The sequence below is a fragment of the Strongyloides ratti genome, assembly GCF_001040885.1.
Source record: "Strongyloides ratti genome assembly S_ratti_ED321, chromosome : 1".
NCBI lineage: Eukaryota > Metazoa > Nematoda > Chromadorea > Rhabditida > Strongyloididae > Strongyloides > Strongyloides ratti.
The window spans coordinates 8,597,550-8,617,799 of NC_037307.1; the positions used below are offsets into that span (position 1 = coordinate 8,597,550).

At 21.2% G+C, this 20,250-nt stretch overlaps 7 protein-coding genes across 7 annotated transcripts; 6 read left to right on the forward strand and 1 right to left on the reverse strand.

Annotated features, from left to right (window-relative positions):
- Positions 1-1,419: 1,419 nt before the first annotated feature.
- SRAE_1000268700 (Hypothetical protein) lies at positions 1,420-2,423 on the forward strand (the record flags this gene model as incomplete). Its single annotated transcript, XM_024649792.1, has 2 exons — positions 1,420-1,519; positions 1,570-2,423. 2 exons carry the CDS (start codon positions 1,420-1,422, stop codon positions 2,421-2,423), a joined length of 954 nt encoding a protein of 317 aa, XP_024503634.1.
- Positions 2,424-3,192: 769 nt separating this feature from the next.
- On the forward strand, positions 3,193-4,240 carry SRAE_1000268800 (F-box domain-containing protein; the record flags this gene model as incomplete). Its single annotated transcript, XM_024649793.1, has 2 exons — positions 3,193-3,477; positions 3,515-4,240. 2 exons carry the CDS (start codon positions 3,193-3,195, stop codon positions 4,238-4,240), a joined length of 1,011 nt encoding a protein of 336 aa, XP_024503635.1.
- Positions 4,241-5,315: 1,075 nt separating this feature from the next.
- Positions 5,316-6,423, forward strand: SRAE_1000268900 (F-box domain-containing protein; the record flags this gene model as incomplete). The annotated part of the gene is made up of 2 exons (XM_024649794.1): positions 5,316-5,615; positions 5,665-6,423. The coding sequence occupies 2 exons, from the start codon at positions 5,316-5,318 to the stop codon at positions 6,421-6,423; spliced, it is 1,059 nt and encodes a 352-aa protein (XP_024503636.1).
- A 939-nt stretch (positions 6,424-7,362) lies between these two features.
- SRAE_1000269000 (F-box domain-containing protein) lies at positions 7,363-8,424 on the forward strand (the record flags this gene model as incomplete). The annotated part of the gene is made up of 2 exons (XM_024649795.1): positions 7,363-7,653; positions 7,705-8,424. 2 exons carry the CDS (start codon positions 7,363-7,365, stop codon positions 8,422-8,424), a joined length of 1,011 nt encoding a protein of 336 aa, XP_024503637.1.
- A 1,527-nt stretch (positions 8,425-9,951) lies between these two features.
- SRAE_1000269100 (Zona pellucida domain-containing protein) lies at positions 9,952-11,826 on the forward strand (the record flags this gene model as incomplete). Its single annotated transcript, XM_024649797.1, has 2 exons — positions 9,952-10,069; positions 10,127-11,826. 2 exons carry the CDS (start codon positions 9,952-9,954, stop codon positions 11,824-11,826), a joined length of 1,818 nt encoding a protein of 605 aa, XP_024503638.1.
- Positions 11,827-12,020: 194 nt separating this feature from the next.
- On the reverse strand, positions 12,021-14,144 carry SRAE_1000269200 (Heat shock protein Hsp90 family and Histidine kinase-like ATPase, ATP-binding domain and Ribosomal protein S5 domain 2-type fold and Heat shock protein Hsp90, N-terminal domain-containing protein; the record flags this gene model as incomplete). Its single annotated transcript, XM_024649798.1, has 2 exons — positions 12,021-13,856; positions 13,908-14,144. 2 exons carry the CDS (start codon positions 14,142-14,144, stop codon positions 12,021-12,023), a joined length of 2,073 nt encoding a protein of 690 aa, XP_024503639.1.
- A 2,249-nt stretch (positions 14,145-16,393) lies between these two features.
- SRAE_1000269300 (Hypothetical protein) lies at positions 16,394-18,309 on the forward strand (the record flags this gene model as incomplete). Its single annotated transcript, XM_024649799.1, has 4 exons — positions 16,394-16,643; positions 16,699-17,442; positions 17,498-17,655; positions 17,701-18,309. The coding sequence occupies 4 exons, from the start codon at positions 16,394-16,396 to the stop codon at positions 18,307-18,309; spliced, it is 1,761 nt and encodes a 586-aa protein (XP_024503640.1).
- Between the last annotated feature and the right edge of the window lie 1,941 nt (positions 18,310-20,250).

The window sequence follows — 20,250 nt, forward strand, 5'->3', positions numbered from 1 at the left end:
AATGCTGATAAAAATGAAACAGAAAAAAAATTATTAGTAGTAAAAATTATTTACTTTTAACATCAACAATAAAAATACTATAATTATTAGACAAAAAAAATATAAATTACTAGATATCAAGACAAAAATTTAGAAATTATTTGAACTATTTAAAAATCTTTGAAAATATTTAAAATAATTATATTTTTTAAATTTATCTAATTTAAATTATTATAATAATTTCAATGACACTAATCTTATTCTATAATGATAATTTCAAACTAAAATTTTAGAAAAATTAAGAGAATTACTTTTTAGAAAAATTTATATTTTTTGTTACAACTTTTTTTACAATGAAAACAAAATTAAACAACTTTTTGTAATTGATTAATTTTTATTCTTTAATGATGGATTATATATGTTAAAAACATTTTAATATTTTTTTTCATTGTTTATATCTTATGGTAAAATTACGATAATAAAAATTTAAAGACCAAAAAGACATAATATTTAAATTTAGGGAAAATTAAAAATTAGAAAAATCTTCAAACATAGATTACTTTTAAAAAGTTTGAGAAGTTAGTTGAATCATATGTTATGTTAATTTAAGTTTGACTATTCAAATTATAAAACAATCCCTGAAAACATTTACCATTTTCTTTATCTATAAAATTTATTGATAATAATTTTTAACGTTTCAAATTTCTCATCCCCATAATTATACTAAAAGTTGATTGTTTCTTAAAAACAATTTAATGAATACACTTTTAATGCTAATTTGAAAAATGTTTGTGTATTTTATTACTGGAAAAAAAGATAAAAAATTTTACCATAATAACTTTGTCAAAGGTGATGTTCATTTTAAAGTTTTGAATAAAAGTAAAACTGAACAGGTAAAGTTAAACTAGAAATAATAAATCAAATTATTCTTTTTATAAAAATTATATATTACAAAGTTTAAACTTATAATTGGCCAAAAGTTATAAACTTTAAATCTTTTATTTCTTTTTTTTTATCGAAAATTGATGACTTATTCGTTGAAAATAAACCCTAAGTGTTAAATTAAAATCAGCTTTAAGTCTGGCAAGTGTTTTGCCATGAAAACAAATATTAAAAAATATCAGATAATAAAATTGTTGTAAAGAATACATCCCCTTCAATTAAATATTTCTAAATATTAACGTTTTAGAAAAAATTTTAAAAACATAAATATGTAAAGTTTTATCATTTACGATAATGACGCAAAGAAACATACGTCTACAACCCCTTACTATTATACTTAATATTAGTAAAAAAAAACCATGTCAACAAAGTATTAAAATTTGTAATAGAAAATCTACAACTCTAATGATATTTTTTGCCTTAAAGTCATGAAAAGTAATGACATAAATTCTATAAAACAGAAACTTTTTTTCTTACCAGGACATTTGTCGTTTCATCATGGCTCGTGAAACTAGAAAGAGTGTTCGTCATGTATCTCCCACTACAAAGAAAAATAATTTAAAGCGTGTATTTCATGATACTGTTATTGACACAGAAGGTATGTACTTATTTTTTCAAAACCACATTATATTGTTTTTTTAAATTTAGATACAATTAGTGATTCTACAATATTTTCGGATTTAAATAAAATATCAATTAATGATACTGGATATCTCGCAGGGGATTCAAACAATTGTGAGATGACTATAAATGAATCTACACAATCGGCTACCTCTAACAAGTCGACGAGAGCATCTTCAAGACGTACAAAAGAATCAGGAACAAGGCAGTCTGGTAGAAGAAAGACCACCAAAAAGGACAACACTAATGTATCTCTTGAAGGTACTCATTCCTTAACTTTAATAGAAACGACAATTAAAGAAGAACCAGAGGAAGAATATTGTGGAGATAATAATAAAACTGAAGATCCTAGTTTTTCGTTTGAAGATGGGAATGGAGTCAATAAATTAGCTGTCGATTGGGAACCACTAGCTGAATCTACAAGGATTGCTCCTAAACGGTGGAATGGTTCGTCGTCTTCAAGGAGTTTTATTGGTGACTTTACATGCAGTAGTCTATGTGTAGTAGAAGAGGACAGTGATGAAACACTGGAAGCAGAGGAATCGTCTATAAGTTCAAGAGTTAGATCAAAGAATGTGACAGAAGATGTTTCTTCATTAAGCACTATCAGTTATGACTCAGGTCTTTCTGCCACTGTAATTTTGAGTGAAGGAAACCAAGATGTGTCAGAAGATCAAACTAACTTAAGTGATACTCTTGTTTCTACACAAAACTTTGTCGGCACCAATGAGTTATATGAGACGATAAAGATTATGTATCTTAATCTTATGGCAATGGATAAAACAAATGGGCGTCATTTAGATCCAATGGACATAGAGTACTTTGGTGTAAATGTTAAATTGGCAACCAGAGATTTTTTAAAAAAATATTTTAATGCTTAATTCTTTATTTTTTTTTTCTCCTTTATGTATATTTCTTATGTATATATTTCTAAGACATTTATATACTAACCAATAAAATTTTAAGTACATATATATATATTTTTTTATACTATTGTCCTGGGACTTTAAATTGATAAGTACATTTAAATTAGTTAGTAAGAAAAATAAAATTATTAATGTTATATATTTGTACTTTTTTATGTCATCTTAGAATAATTAAAATAACTTTTTTACTTGAAAACATTCTTCAGACATAGTAAAAAAAAAAAATTTTTTTTAACAAGTATAAAATTTTACATCAATGTTTTATTGTTTAAATATTTATGTATATATTTTTCAATTAAGCGTTTATATCTGGGTAGATACATAATATATCTTCAACAACATTTTAATATTATTGAAAAAATGAAAACAAAATATTTCAATTATATAATAATATGAAAATATTTGTATGTTTTAAGTATTTTTAACATATGTTATTGAATTATAAACAATAGAAAGTAAATTTTTACCATAATTTCATTATAATATCATATTTATATTAAAATAATATATTTATTTTTTTATATTTAATTTAGAATGTAAACATTTGTAATTATAAAAATAGAAAAGTATTAAAAAAAATTTTACTATATAATAAAAGCTTGTTATTCATTTTTTGATAAATTAATAAACATTTATTAGTAATATTATTTTTTTTTTAAAGATTTTATAAAACTTTTAATTTATTAACATCTTTATATATATATCATTGTTATATATAAAAAAAATGAATAATAATAAGATAAATAAATCTATCGATATCCAAAATGTATATCCTCTACCAGATGAAATATTCATCCGCATATTTTCTAATCTTTCATTCAAAGATCTTGTAACAACTAAAACTGTAACAAAAAAATTTTGTTTACTTATTGAAAAATATTATTTTCTTATGAATAGAGAAAAACCTTTAATATTATATATTACAAATAAATCTCAACAATCATTACCATCATCATTTTCCATAACTATTAGTCTAGTTGTCCAAAAAAATGAAACTAATTTTTCTAAAGTATGTTTAATAAGATTTCTTTTTATAATATTTGTAGAAAAATATTAGTAATAGAAATGAACTTGTAAGAAGTTTAAGAATGTTTAATATGATAAATCTTAATTCAATAATTATTACAAGTTGTAATAATATTGGAATATATAATGTAATAAATACAATATTTCCTCAAAAATTGTCAATCAAATCATTTTGTATTAATACTTTTACTCATAAAGATATTAAAGATTTTGAAATATTTGTTAAAAAATTAGAAAAAATAGAAGAACTTGAAATTAGACATATATGTTATAATAAAAATTATGATATTAATTATTTATGGATAAATTTATCATGTATTACAAGTTTACAAAAAGTTGTCTTTACAGAATGTAAAAATACAAAATTTTTAAATTTAAAATTTTTATTAGAATTATTTGAAAGAAATATTCAATTAAAATATATTGATATCAGATCACCAAATAAGAATTTTATAAAAGATATTGGAAATAATTTTATTGAAAAAGAAGAATTAATTGAGTATGAAATTTGTAATCATAATGATATACAAATTCATCTTTATACTGAAGGAGAAGTTGGTGATATTTTTGTGAATACAAATAATAATAATTTTGAAAATATAAGAAATTACCAATTTTTAGCAACCCTTCATCATGAAGAAATATCATTTGAAAAACTTTGTAAATTATGCCATCGAAATTGGAGGAAATGGGATATGTCATGTAAGTCTAAAGACTTTTCTTTTCATGATAATTTTTTATCATAAATTGATTATTATATTGGATAACAAAAATTATAGAATAAATCAATATATTAATTTTTATTTATTTTTAATATTTATAAACAAACAAAATAAAATATCAAAAATAAATAACTATAATTTACTTTTTTTTTTCTGATTTTAGATTATTCAATAAAAAAAAATTAAATAAAAATTAAAGTCATTAAAATATTGTGTATGTACAAAAGTTTATAAAGTACATTGAATATTTTCTCTTAATTTTTTGTTAACAAAAACCCATTTCTTAATGGATTTTTATAAAATAAAAAAATAAAATTAATAAAATATTCAATTCTACAATTATTTAATATATTCACAGGCAAAAAAAAAAAACATTAGCCTAAGATCATTTAAATGCCATCAACAAAAATGACATTATTTTAAAAATTCTATTTAACTTTATTTACAATAATTATTTTTTTTTAAAAATATTACATTTTTTTTTTTACTTTTTATACTTTTAACTTTCTTTTTTTTATTACAAAATTATAAATGTATGGATAAAAATAATTAAAATATCTATGACAAAATATTATTCTTTCTAATAATTTAACATCATAAGACATTTATATATTAATGAAAAAAAAAAGATATATTAATATTTTCACAGTTTGTTATTTATATATATATATATATTTCATTTTATAAAAATAATATACATATATGTTAGGTTGCCATTTTTTTTATAAAAAAAATATTACTATTTATAAAAAGGACAGTTGTTAAAGAAATCACGCTCCAACAACATATACATATATACAAATTCTATTTATAAATATTCTTCAAAAAAAAAGTATTTTTTATAAATATATGTATATAAATGTTATACATTAGAAAATAACATTTTATAAAGAATTTTTTTTTTAATAAACCATAGCTTTGTTAGATGAAGACTATATAATACATTTTTATTTTTACCATATAAATGTTTATAATATAAAATTTTTCTATTTTATATAAATTTTATCGTCATTAAAACTTTTTTTTTTTTTTAATTTTTTTTTTTCTTTTTTATAATATTAATTTTTAAGATTATAATTTTTTTTTAATAAACAAAAATATGGAAAATTCAATGTATAATGAAATTACTGAACTGCCATTAGATATTTATCTATTACCAGATGATATATTGGTACATATATTTAGTATGTTATCATTCAAAGACCTTCTTAATATTAGAGAAAGTTGTAAAAAATTTTATAGACTTATCGATAATAATCGTTATCGTGTTAGTATTAAAAATGCTTCTAGAATTGTTATTGAAAGTAACAAAAAATGGGGAAGATCTACTTTTGGTCTTCGTATTGATATCATAAAACCTGATCTTTTTAAAGGTATTAATCTTAAAATGTTTACAAAGGTAAAAATTATTATTTATTCAATATATTTTTATATAAATTTTTTTTTAGAATGATATTGAGAATGGTAATGAACTTTCTAAAAGTTTTAACTTTTTTGATATAAAAAATCTTTTTAGTCTCAATATCATTGACTGTGGTAGTGGTAAAATTTTTAAATCATTAAAAAATTCTTTTAAAAATGTTACACAATTAAATACAGTTTATATTGATAGAGTTGGTATTCATGATTTTGAAGATTTACAAAATCTTATTGAAAATTTAGGAAATATTAAACATCTTGAAATAAGACATATTTGTATAGGTAAACCAAAAGAAGAAGAAAAAGAAAGTGATAAAATGTATCCATCTTTAATGTTACCTTCAACAACAACATTAGAAAGATTAATCTTAACTGAATGTGAAAATACTAAAATTCTTGATAATAATTTAATGAAACAATTAATTTATAATAATAAAAATTTAAGAGTTCTTGAAGTTTCATCAACAAATGATATTTTTACTAAACAACTTATTAATGATTTTCTTAAAGCACAAGAAACTACTACAAAATCTAATCTTTGTGATCATACAGAAGTTACACTTTTTCTTAAATGTACTTATGGTATAGATGAAACTCCAGTGTCAATTTCTCAAAATATAACTCTTTTTGTTCATGGAAAAAATTTATCTAAAGTTAATTTTGGGGATTTAGGTAAACATATTTGTATCTTTAATTTTTGTGGAAATTGCAAACAACTTCATAGTTGGATAAATATTATGTTTGGTAGTGAAGATAAATATCATAATGATGGTTTATCTTATTATTAAAAATAAATAAATACTCATTTATATCAATTAATTTTGTAACAGCTTTTTTTTTTAATAAATTTATAACATATGTTATTAATATTGTTTTTATTTATTCTATAATTTAAAAAGAAATAATTCTATTTAGATTCAATTATTTGTTAATATATTTAACAAATATTTTATAAAAGTTTATTAAAATTTAATAATAACAGTATAATTCTAAAAATATAATGCAAAATAAATTATGTTAATCTTTTTTAAGCGTAATAAAATTAATTTAAATAAAAGTTCAACAGCTTATTTAAATAAAAATAATAAAAAAAAGGCAAAACTTTTTTTTTAATACACAGCACATCAAAATAAAAAAAAAACTTTATTTTATATAATAAAACTAATTAAATCAAAAAAAAAATTATAATCATAAAATGTATATATGAATATTAAATTCATATTTTTATTTTTACGTGATTCTATCTTCTCTCCACATGACAACAAACTATAGGAAAAAAAATTGTCCTTTTTATTGTAAACAATTTTACATTTGAAAGATTCTTTGTTATTTCCTTGCCTTTAAAAGAAGAAATAATTAAAAGTAAATAGCTATGTTAGCGTAAATGTATATCTTTTAAAAAAATACAAGCTTGTTCGTTAAAATGTAAAATATTTTTATAAAAATTATTTTTTTTTTTTTAATATTTAATTATATAAATTGTTTAATTTCTTATAAAAATCATTAGTATATTAGTATTAGATATTTCAATTTTTTTTATAAAATATAAAAAAAAATGAAAAATATTTATATTATATAAATCAACAAATTCATTTTGACCTATCATTGAATTTTTTTTAATTATAACTTGAAGAGACAATATTCATTACATATCAAAAACATATATATATATAAATTATTACGATTTTAGTTATTATTCTTAAAAATTTTTCTCTATTTTTTATAAAATGGATAAGAATCCTAGATTGGAATGTATACCAATATCTATTAATTCACTTCCAAATGAAATATATATAAGAATTTTTCAATTACTTCCATTCAAAGATCTCATCTCAGCAAAAAAAGTTAACAAAAGATTTTATAAAATTATTGATGAAAACCATCATCATTTAAGAAAAAAAAATGCTTTACGTGTTGCTATTGCAAGTAATTGTAGAGGTGATCAACTTATGGTTAATCTTATTATATCATCTTTTAAAAAAAATTGCCAACCTTTTTTTATCAAAAAACATTATAAAGTAACATTAATTTAAATAATTTTTTTTTTTAATTATTATTTTTTTTTATAGAGTTTTATCACTGATAAGAAGGATTTATTAAAATCTTTACAAATGTTTGATGAAAAATATATATCTTTTATTGATATTCATGGTACTGATTCTCCTGATATATTTAAAATATTAGGTAACTGGTGCCGAAAAGGTTCATATTTAGAAACATTATCTATTAGTGATTTTGGTGATGATTATTTAAATACTTTTAATTATTTTATTGATAAAATATCAAATGTTAAAGATATATCTATAAGACATATATGTACAAGAAAAAGATCAGATCAATTTCTTTTAAAACTTGGTCTTCAATTTATGAATAAATTAGAAAAGATATATCTTTGTGAATGTGAACATACATTAATTTTAAATCCAAAATTTATTTTAACATTATACAAAAATAATCCAAAACTTGAAATAATTAAATTATCCTCATGTAATAGAAGTTTTATTGAAGATATCATAATGGATTTTGGTAAAAATTATCACTCTAATACAAATTATCCTTGTAAACATAATATGATAACTCTTTATATAAATACTACTCATAGTATTAATGAATTGATAAAAACTTATAAAGAAATTTTTTATAAACTTGATTATATTTCATCAGTAAATGTTTTGGGAAAAGATAACAATTATGATGAGTTACGGATAAGAAAAAAATGTGAAAGTTGTTTAATAATAAATAAAGAAATTCAAATGAAATTTTCTAATTCTGTTAATACTTTTCATTAAAAAAATTAATGATTATTACGTATATAGACTTTTTTTTTCATTTTCATTATTATGATATTTTATTGTAAAAAATTTTTTAAATTCTTTATTAAATTTTATATAGCTTTTCTATATTTTATACATATATATATTTATAATAATATTAAAAAGTGTAAATATAGAAAAAAAATTAAATTTTATAATATAATCAACAAAATATAAAACATTTATTAGGTGTATTAATGAATAATTGTAAAAATATTAAAGATTTAAAAAATTTAATACATCAATTGTAAATTTGAAATAATTTTTTTTTTTCTTTCAATTAATTTAATAAAATTTAATAATCTACATTAAAATGTATTTTCTAATTTTAAAATTTTTTAAATAAATTTTCAAATTTATTTTTTTTAAATTATATATATATTAAATTTCAGTTTAAGAAGTAAAAAAAAGTACAGTGGTGTTTATAATTTGTAACAACAATTAAAGAAAGACTTGATAAAAAAATAAATAATCACATCAATTATTTTTTTTTAGGTTTATTTTCATAAAAATTTGTTACTATTATAAAATAAAAAATAATAAATAAATTCATTCATAATAGTGTTACTTTTTTTTTTTTTAAAAATCAATCAACCAATGAATAAAAAAAAAAATTGCCATTTACCATCTGTAAATAAAGATTTTTCTCTATTATACATATATAAATATATTTTCAAAAAAAAAAAAAAATATTTTATCATAAAGCATTTATGTAATCTATTATTTATTAACCCCATCCTATTACAAAACATTTTTTAACCTCTACACTCTAATTATTATTATATATTGTTATAGATCCTTGAAACAACTTTAATACAAAAAAAATAAATATAGATATAACTATCCTCCTGCCAAGGTCATTCTTTTATAAACTACCTTATCAAAGGCTTTCTAATATTATAAACATACACCTGCAACGGTATGAATTAAATTTTTATATATTTAAGTTATAATAATAATAATTGATGGCACCCACCTATTCCTGTTATTTGGGGTAGTCTATTATTATTAATACTTTTTATTGTCCAAATCTCTTGTTACCATAATATTATACTCCTCATTAAACATACCCATAAATCCACTATTTTAATTTTCTCAAATCAAAAACTTTTTAAATGAAGGTGAAAAAGATTATGTTTACCTGCTAAAACTTATTATACTTCCAAATATATTATTGTCTTCTTTTTTTTTTATCTATAATTATCAACCAGTAATTAAAAGCTTTTACTTTTTATTGTTATAATAAAAAAAAAAGACACAGACCAGGTTTATGTGGGTGTTTACTAAAAGATTATCAAAATGTTGTTACAAAAATATTTTATATTTATTAATTGCCATATCACTACAAAAAGAATTTCTTTTTTTTTTCTTCATACTTTAAATAATTCAACTCTTTAAATCTATTTTTTTTTCTTAATATTATAGATTATTTCTTTTCTTTTTTTTTAAAATATAAATAAATATTAAAAGTGCAATATATTGAAAAAAAAATTTTACCTTCAAATGATATTGAAAATTTTACTTCTATTTTTTTCATTATTTTATATTGTTATACTTGAAACAATACCTCCTTTGGATCCTATTATTCCTACTTCATATGATGATAGTAATAAAGTAACAGGTAAATAATATAATTAATATTAAAAAAAAAATTGAGTATATTTTTTAATATTTTTAGAAGTTAATGCTATGTGTAGCCAAAATGGTATAACAGCATCAATTAAATTTGAAAAACCATTTACAGGAAAAATATTTTCCATCAATCATTCAAATATCCATGAATGTATATATTATAATGGTGGAACATTTATTGATAGTCCATTACTCTTTACAATACCTGTAAATACCTGTGGAACAAAAATAACCAGGAACACTAGAAATATTATTGATAGTATGGAAAATCAAATATATGTACAAATGAGTATGTATTCTCAAACAATATATGATCATCAATATTCTTTTATCTGTGAATTAGCTCTTGATCCAAAATTAACTGATTCTGATGATGGTTTTAAGGGACTTTCTATTGATAGTGATTCTAATAGTAATATACCAAAACCAGAATATCTTTTAAATTATAGAAATTTACAGTTTCCTTTACCACATAAAGAACCAATGTTACCGAGGCCAATTAAACCTATTATTGTTGATCAAATATCAAAAAGTATTGATGAATTAAATAATGAAAATAATAATCATAATAATGTTAATAGAAAATTAACAAATAATCAATTTAATAATATAGTTAATGAAAATTTAAAAGAATCTAATAATTTTATTTTCAAAAATAAAAATTCTCAAGAATATAGAAAAATTGAGAATGGAGTTTTAGTTAATATAAATAATAATAATTTAACATTAACATCTAAATTACCATTAATATCAACAACTCAAAATCCATGGATTGGTAGTACAAGAGAAGTGAATCTTAAGACAACAATTCATCAATTTAATGATAATAAAATAATAAGACCATTGATGGAGGAAAAGAAAAAAGAAACAACAAATGATTCTTTAATATTTCTTCCAACAACAAATTTAGTGGCAAATCAATCAACAGATACAAACAGTAAATTTACTGATATCCTTCTTGAAATTCAAAAAGGTGAAGGTCCTTATGCTAATACAGTAAATAAACCATTAAAACTAGGTGATATTTTAACATTAGTAATAAAAGGAAAACCACCTAAAACTCCAAATACATATCATATGTTTGTTCATTCATGTTATGCTTCAGGTGACTCTAAAAATGATCCACTTCCATTGATTGATAAATTTGGATGTCCTGTAAATGATCAAATAATAGGAAATCTCCAAAGAACAAAAAATAAATATGGTGAAACTTTATATTATTTTAAAATGAAAACATTCAAATTTCCTGGTTTTAATAATGTATTTTTTTCATGTTCTGTTGAAACAAGTCCTGACACCTATCCTGATATATGTCCAAATAAAGAAGAAAAAATAGGTAGATTAAAAAGAACTTTAGATAAAGGTAATGATGATAATAGAAAAACTTTTGTTCTTTTTAATAATATTCAAATTGAAGATGATAATAATATTACAACTAAAGATGAGTTGTATTATTACAATAATACAAATAGTCTTTCAAAAATTATTTTATCAAATAATTATATACTTATTCCATTAATTATTCTATCTCTATTATTTTTGATATGTTGTTGTATTTGTATGATATGTTATCACAAAAAAATGAACAAATATTCTAACAAACCACCAAGAATAATATCACCACCAGTACAAGATGCCTCCCTAACACAACAATTTACCTCTGAAAGAGGTTCTAATTCACTTCCAGTTTTTTCTTTTGATAAAGTAGGTAAAAGAAAAATGTCTATATTTGCTGAAACATCATAAGTTATTTTTTTTTTATTAAATTAACAATAAAAAAAAGAAGAAAAATCTCCGGTACAAAATTATTTTATTAGCAATCATTATATATATACACAAAATTTATCATAATACGTTTATAAATAAAACATTAAAATATTATATTTTTTTTATAAAAAAAAAAAAGTTATACAAACTAATAAGTGTAAATAAAATAATAATTAAGGAGTAAGAATAGTTGATTTTTCTTGCTCCATTAACCCACTCATAACTTTGTTAATTCTTGATATCATTTGACTTGAATCTCCCATAAGACCAGCAGAAACTAATGCATTATCATAAACCTGTTCCATTACCAAAGCAGCTAATTCTTTGTTTTTCTTTTTTAATTTCATTGCCCCAGCAACAACAGGATGATTCATTGATAATATTAATGTTGGTTGAAGAAAACCAAGATAATCTAAATTTTTAACTTGACCTGTTCTAATTAAATTTCTAACAGCTGTATGATCAACATTTGAAATTGTTAAAATTGCTGGATGTTCTGATTGACGATAAGAAGGTTGAACTTTATCTACTTTTGTTTTTCCTAATGATTCTTTAACAAATGCCAAAAATTCTTCTTTCTCCATATTAGTACTTTGTGATTTACTAGCTTCATCATCCAATTTTGATCCCTCATTTTTTACCCATTGTTCAACTGGTACCAAATTTTTTCTATCATATTGTGGTAAATGTGACATAACAATTTCATCAGCTGGATCATAAATAAATAAAACTTCATAACCATTATTTTTAAACATTTCATAGTAGGGAGAACTTTCAGCTATTTGACGATTAGGTGTATATAAATAATATATTTCTTTTTGATCTTCTTTCATTCTTCCAATATATTCTTTTAATGTTGTTACATCACCTTTTTTTAATCTAGAACTTTCAAATAATAATAAATTTGATATTGATTCTTTGATTGATTGATCTGATTCTAAACAAACACCTTCTTTAAAATACATTGAATATCCATTATAAAAATCAACATATTTAACACGATCTTTCTTTTGTTGACTTATAAAAAATGACATAATTTTTTCAGTTAAAACTTTTTTAAGTTTTAATATTACTTTATCCATTTGAATTAATTCTCTTGATAAATTTAATGGAACATCTTCACTATCAACAACACCAACTAAAAATCTTAAATATCTTGGTAATAATTCTTTAGCATTAGCTTTAATAAGAACATTACGGGCATACAATGAAACTGTACAATCTGATGTTGATGCAGCATACTCAAGTTGGGTAACTTTATGTGTTGGTACATACAATAAAGCACGAATAGATAATGGAACATCTGTCTTATAATGAATTGTATATTGTGGTCTTTCTGGAGATAAATGTTGATGGTGTGTTTTAACTAATTGACGATAAAAATTTTCATTCATCTCATCTGTTACCTCTCTTGGATGTTTAGTCCATAAAGCATTCATTGTATTAATTCTTTCTCCATTTAATATTATTGGTACTGTTATAAAATATGAATATTTACTAATGATATCTTTTATAGTTGATGATTTTGAAAATTTAGAACAATCACCTGGTTTTAAATCAATTTCTATTTTTGTACCATATGAAATACCTTCATTTACTTTTTCTATCATATATCCTGTAGCACCATCCCATGTCCATGTAAATCCTTCATCACTACCCCATTTTCTTGTAGAAACTTTTATTTTATCAGCTACAATAAATGCTGAATAAAAACCAACACCAAATTGTCCTATAATTTGTTCAGCAGATGTTTTTCCTTTATTTATATCTTTAAAATCTTTTGATCCTGATTTTGCTATTGTACCAAGACAATTTATTAATTCTTCTTTATTCATACCTATTCCGGTATCTGTTATAACAAGACGATTATTACCCTCATCAACATCTATTCTTATTTCTAATGGATTATCTTCAACAACTTGTGTAGCATCACCAACTTCAACCATCTCTTTACATCTTCTTTTTTCAATAGCATCACTGGCATTTGATATTAATTCACGTATAAAAACCTAAATTATTTAAAAATAATCTTACATTAAAAAAAAAAATTTATTTATTACCTCTTGATCTGAGTATAAACTTTCAGCAACAATATTAAGAAGATTTTTTACCTCAGCATGAAATTCAAATTTCTCTCCAGATGTAGTATCTTTTGTATCAGTTGCAGTTGTTGAAAGATATGCTTTACTTTGATTCATATTAAAAATCCTACTACCAGATATGGGAAATGCCTGTTTTTCAATAATATTTTTAAGTCTTCCATAATATCTAATTCTAGATAATGATCGTGATAACATTTTAAATAGAATCTTAAAAAAAAATTATTATCATTTTGGGTGTGAAAATAAATGCATATAAATAGGTAAAAATTAGCCTTTAAGAATCATTTAATGTAGACGATTAACCAGAGTAAATGTTTTTTTTTCCAAACACATCAATTTATTATGAATACAATTGATAATGTAAAATTTTTAAATTTATAAAAAATAAAATAATAAAATTGTTTGTTGATTAAAATTAGAAAATAAAAAATAATTGTATTTTTTTTACAATTAAATAATTAACAATTAAATATAAAAATTATTTTTGTTACGACCTCTAAATTTTATAAAATAAATTAGAATAAAAAGAATTCTGTGCAAGAGAAAAGTAAGGGTGATAAGCAGAAAAAATGATAACTTTCAATATAATATTAATACTCTTTTCCAAAAAAAAAAAATACAATAATAATTCTCTAAAATTTATTATTTTTTAAGATATACTAAGAATAATTAAGAAATAATTTGAGATTTCATTTTTTCTTATACTTTATTTAATGAATTTGTTTCTCCAATATCAATAAAAAATTATCATAAAAATTTCAACATCAGAATTGATTTTAAATATTGCACAATTATTTTTAAATTAGAAAAAAAACTTCCTCAATAATTATACCTGATATCCGTATTTTGTTTATAAAATATAAAAAACCAATGTTTCTTAATCAACAAATTTTTTCAAGTTTAGAGTAAAACAAATTCAAAAATTTAAGTAAACTTATTAAAGTGGAATATTTCATTTAAAAAGTACCCATATTGTTATTGTTTAATTATATAAAAAATGTAGTTTTGAGAACTTTACTAATATTTGATAAGTATTTTTTTTTACATAACTGTTAAAGAATTTAGAAAAGAAGAAAAAGATTGTGCTTCCTTGTCTAGTATTGATAATCTTAAGACAACAGTAGACATTAATATTTATAATTTCCTTATAAATCACAAGATTAGATATTTTATGAAAGTAACAAACCAGACAAAATATGACATCATGGAAAAAAATAATTGATAAAAATATTTAAATTGTCTGACTTTAAATAAGCCAAATCTTATTAAAATATGGTGATTGATTTAAATCAACATTTAACTAAAATGATATTAAACTGCAAACAATAGTTAAAGTAACAATATAATGTTTATGGTAAATGCAAATTAATGATCATAAATATAAATGCTATATTCTAATAGTTTCTGATATCCATTTTATATGATATTAAAATGGGACGTTAATGTGATCAAATTTAAACTTTTATAAAATTATTCTTTTAATCACACTTAATAATTAATTTGATAAAGTTATTAATTTTAGAAAATTCATATTTTTTTCACATTATTATTTAGAATTTTTTATAATGTATATTTTTCTTAAATACGCTATTTAAACAAAAACTGTTATAATAATGATAAATCCAAAAGATTGAATTGATATAAAACAAAAAAAATACATCAAAGAGTATAATATTATCGGGAAACTTCACAATTTCAGATCATTAAAAAATATTTTTATTAATAATATTTATTATATTTTCTTAAATGTCTATTAAATTTTTTCTAATCTTCTTTTATTGTTATTATTTTTAAAAAAATTTTTATGCAGATTTTATAAAAAAAAAATAACGATTAATCTTAAGTAAATAAAATTTGTTATTTAAAAAATTGTAACTTTCCGTTATTATAGTAAGGCATTTCCTAGTAAATTAATGATATTGTAACATTTTATTAATACATAAACATATCTTCTTTTAAATTATCATAAAAAGCCGGAACTGAAGCACTTAGTTTTATCTTGTAAAATTATTTTCTAAATAAAATTTTTATTTATTTGATATGTAAAAATTTTATATTTATATTTTGGAAAATTTTATCATTATCATAATTATTTTTTAGTTTATCAACAACCAAATAAATATTATAAATGATGTAACTTTTAATATATTTATCCATGTTTCATAACATATATAAGCAAACAAAATATTTTAATAACATATCATTTGGTAAATAAATAATATTTCTTTAAAATATTCTTTTCTCATTTATTTTCTTAAAAAATACAATTAATTTTACTTATAATTTTAAACTTCTTTATATAATTTATCAATTCTAAAAATTTTACTATTTTTCTCCAAAATTTTAAACATTATTATTATTATAAACCACTTTTTAATTGGTTAACAGATGATTGATTATATAAATTAAAATACATAATATGTTCATGTACCAATATAAAAAGTATGTTCAGTGAACCGACAATTAAATATAACAACAGAAGTGATAAGAAATATTATACAAATAATATTTTACCTAAGATAGAGGCTAACATTTATGTAGAACCATATTATAAAAGCAAATTATTATATAGTCAAAGTACTTATACTACTCCTATTATATCTATTAATGAATATCAAAAAAATTATTTTACTAAAAATATTGTTAGAAAAAGAAATTATAATATATTAAATGATAATTATCTTATAGATAAAGGTTTGTTTGTTATATATACTATAAAAAAATAATATATTTTTATTTATTTTATTAGAAAAATTTTATAATTCACATGGTATTAATGTTAACAGATGGAGTGAAATAAATCAAAGAAAAAAAGCAAGAAAAAGAATCATGGTATACAATGCATATGTTGAAGTTGAAAAACCTTTCAATTTAATGAATGATCCAAGAGTATTTCGTGGATCAGTTATAGCAAAACAAAGAGAATATCAAAAATTTAAACGTGAAGCTGAGGAAAGAAAACAAGAAGAAATTAATTATAAAACAAATATTTTAAGATCAAAATTAGAAAAATCATTTAAAGAACAAAATAATTATTTACAAAATATAAATGGAATTGATAGTTATAGAAAAGATGATTACCAATCACAGTATATTAAATTGAATACTTCAACAAATTTACCTAAAGTTAATGGACCTTTAGGAGTAACAAGAAGATTTTTTAATATTGATGAAAAAATTCCTTACAATGAATTAAATGCAAGAAAAATTTATAGAGAAAATAATGAATATATGCCATCAAATAATATTAAAAGAAGAGAAAATAGAAAGTATAAAAAGTATGAAACAATAAACAATAAATCAAAGTTATTACCTTTAAGAAAAGAGATAGCACAGAGAAGTCTAAGTGCTGAGTATGGAAAAATTCATAAATTAAGAAGAGAAAATTATTCTTTTAGTAAAAATAATCCAAATTTCAGTAATGTACAATTTGTACCAATAGAAAGAAATATGGAATATGAAAATTATAAAAAGTCTGGTGCAAATATTCCAAGTATGTTTTAAACTTAATAATTAAAATATTTTTTAAATGTAAACTTTTTTTTTAGCTAAAGTTATTCCAACACTTATTAATTATGGAAAAATGAGTGACAATGGATTAAATTTAACTAAAGTAAAGAAAACACATGTTATTAAAAAAAAAGTTCCAAATAATTCATTGTCTACACCTATATCTTATGTTGACAGTCAAGTTCAAACACAAGAAGTATGTTTATAAAAATAATTTCTTTAATATATTTATTATTTTTAGGATGCTGAAGAATTTATATTTTCATTAGCTCGTGAATTATCAATGAATGCCATATTAACATCACTTTTTAATCTTAAATCAGAAGAAGAAATACAAAAATTGAAGAAAGAGAAAATACATATAACAAATAATTTAATTAAAAAAAATACAAAAGTAGAAGATTTAGAAAAAGTAATTCATGAAAAGAAGAATAATGAACAAGCATTATTACGTCAAAGAGATGAAATGGCATATATGATAAAACTTTTGGAATCTCGAAAAATGGCATATTTTACAGTAAATGATGTAATAGAAAGTGCAATAACAAATTTATTAGATCAAGATATGATAAAAGAAATCCCAAAATTTAGATCTATAGCTAATGATACCTCTGATCTAGAGAAGCAAAAAAGAAAATATAAGTTAGCTTTCAAAGAAGTTGAGTTTGATTTTATTCCATGGATGTTTAAAAGAGCTGAAAAAGTTGCATTCCAAAATAAAGCAGAAAAAGAATTAAAAAAGGCAATGTTTAGTAAATATGATGTTGTAAGAAAAGAAGCTAAAGTAGCACTAAGAGAATTTATCAAAGATGCTGAAAAATTACATTACAAACCTTATAAATTTAAATAAATCCACTCTTTCTTTATTATTATTTTATCATATTTAAAATAAAAAAATTTTTAGTTACAAATTTCATTAGACATTTATTCCTAAAGTACAATTATTTGCAATGAAAAATAATTTTAATAAAAATCATATATTAATATTTTTATTATATATTGATGCAAAAAAAACTTATTCATTTTAAAAAAAAAATTTTTTTTTGGAATTCGAAAGTTATATTATACTCATTCGATAGCCCTTGAAAAGGGATGAATTTTGAATATAATCAAGGATATGTAAAAATTAAAACTTCAGAAGTTATGAGCCTTCAAAGTTGGAGGCGAAAGTGAAGAATATTTTTTGTAAAAAATCGCCTTTCATGATCCAGTTGAGCATTTTTAAATTAAAAGATATATTCTAAATCAGATTTTTACGGGAAATTCATTGAAGTTGGTCTCATCTTCATAGGACGTCTCAAACTTGAGATATGATGAGAAATGTTGCTTGAGAAATGTTTTCAAGAACGTACTCATAACTCAAGTTCTACAGCTCATAGAAGTATGAAATTTGTTGCGCTAGGCTTCTTTCAACTTTTTAGATGTAGTCCACGTTGAAAACATTTCTTGATTTTCAAAAGTTTTCAAGATATAGTACTTGGCATTTTTTCGCGCTTAATCTTTTGTCATCATTTTTTATATCTCAAAAGTGGTTGGCAATATAAAAAAATTTTGAAGGTGGACCCTACATGAAAACTAAAACGGAGATGATTCCAGAAATCCGCTTGTTTCTAGCTTCATTTTCAAAAAAGTTATAACAAAAGGCGGAAATTTTTTCTAAATATTCATTGTTCATGACTTTTCAGTATCTTGGCTAAAAATTGTCATGTGAAGATAAGCTTAGTGGCAAACGATTTCTCTTAAAAAGTTATTCTAAAATGAATAATTTCTGCAAAAATATCTTAAAAATTTCGAGAGTTTCAATAATTGGCCAAAAAGTTCCCACATAACTTGTCATCATTATTTAAAAAAAATAACTTTTTTTAGAATTTTGGTATAATATGATATTCATTCGATAGCCCTTGAGAAGAGATGAATTTTGAATATAATCAAGGATATGTAAAAATTAAAACTTCAGAAGTTATGAGCCTTCAAAATTGGAGGCGAAAGTGGGGAATATTTTTTGCAAAAAATCGCCTTTCATGATACAGTTGAGCATTTTAAAATTAAAATATATATTCTAGATCAGATTTTTACGGGAAATTCATTAAACCTAGTCCCATCTTCAGAGGACGTCTCAAACTCGAGATATAATGAAAAATGTTGTTTGAAAAAAGTTTTCAAGAACGTACTCATAACTCAAGTTCTACAGCTCATAGAAGTATGAAATTTGTTGCGCTGGGCTTCTTTCAACTTTTTAGATGTAGTCCACGTTGAAAAGTTTTCTTGATATTCAAAAGTTTTCAAGATATAGTACTTGGTATTTTTTCGCGCTTAATCTTTTGTCATCATTTTTTATATCTCAAAAATGGTTGGTTATATAAAAAAATTTTGAAGGTGGACCCTTAATAAAAACTAATATGAAGACGATTCCAGAAATCCGCTTGTTTCTAGCTACATTTTCAGAAGAGTTATAACAAAAGGCGGAAATTTTTTCTAAATATTCATTGTTCATGACTTTTCAGTATCTTGGCTAAAAATTGTCATATGAAGATAGGAATAATGGCAAACAATTTCTTATAAAAAGTTATTCTAAAATGAATAATTTCTGCAAAAATATCTTAAAAATTTCGAGAGTTTCAAAAATTGGCCAAAAAGTTCCCACATAACTTGTCATCATTATTTAAAAAAATTAACTTTTTTTGGAATTTTGGTATAATATGATATTCATTCGATAGCCCTTGAGAAGAGATGAATTTTGAATATAATCAAGGATGTGTAAAAATTAAAACTTCAGAAGTTATGAGCCTTC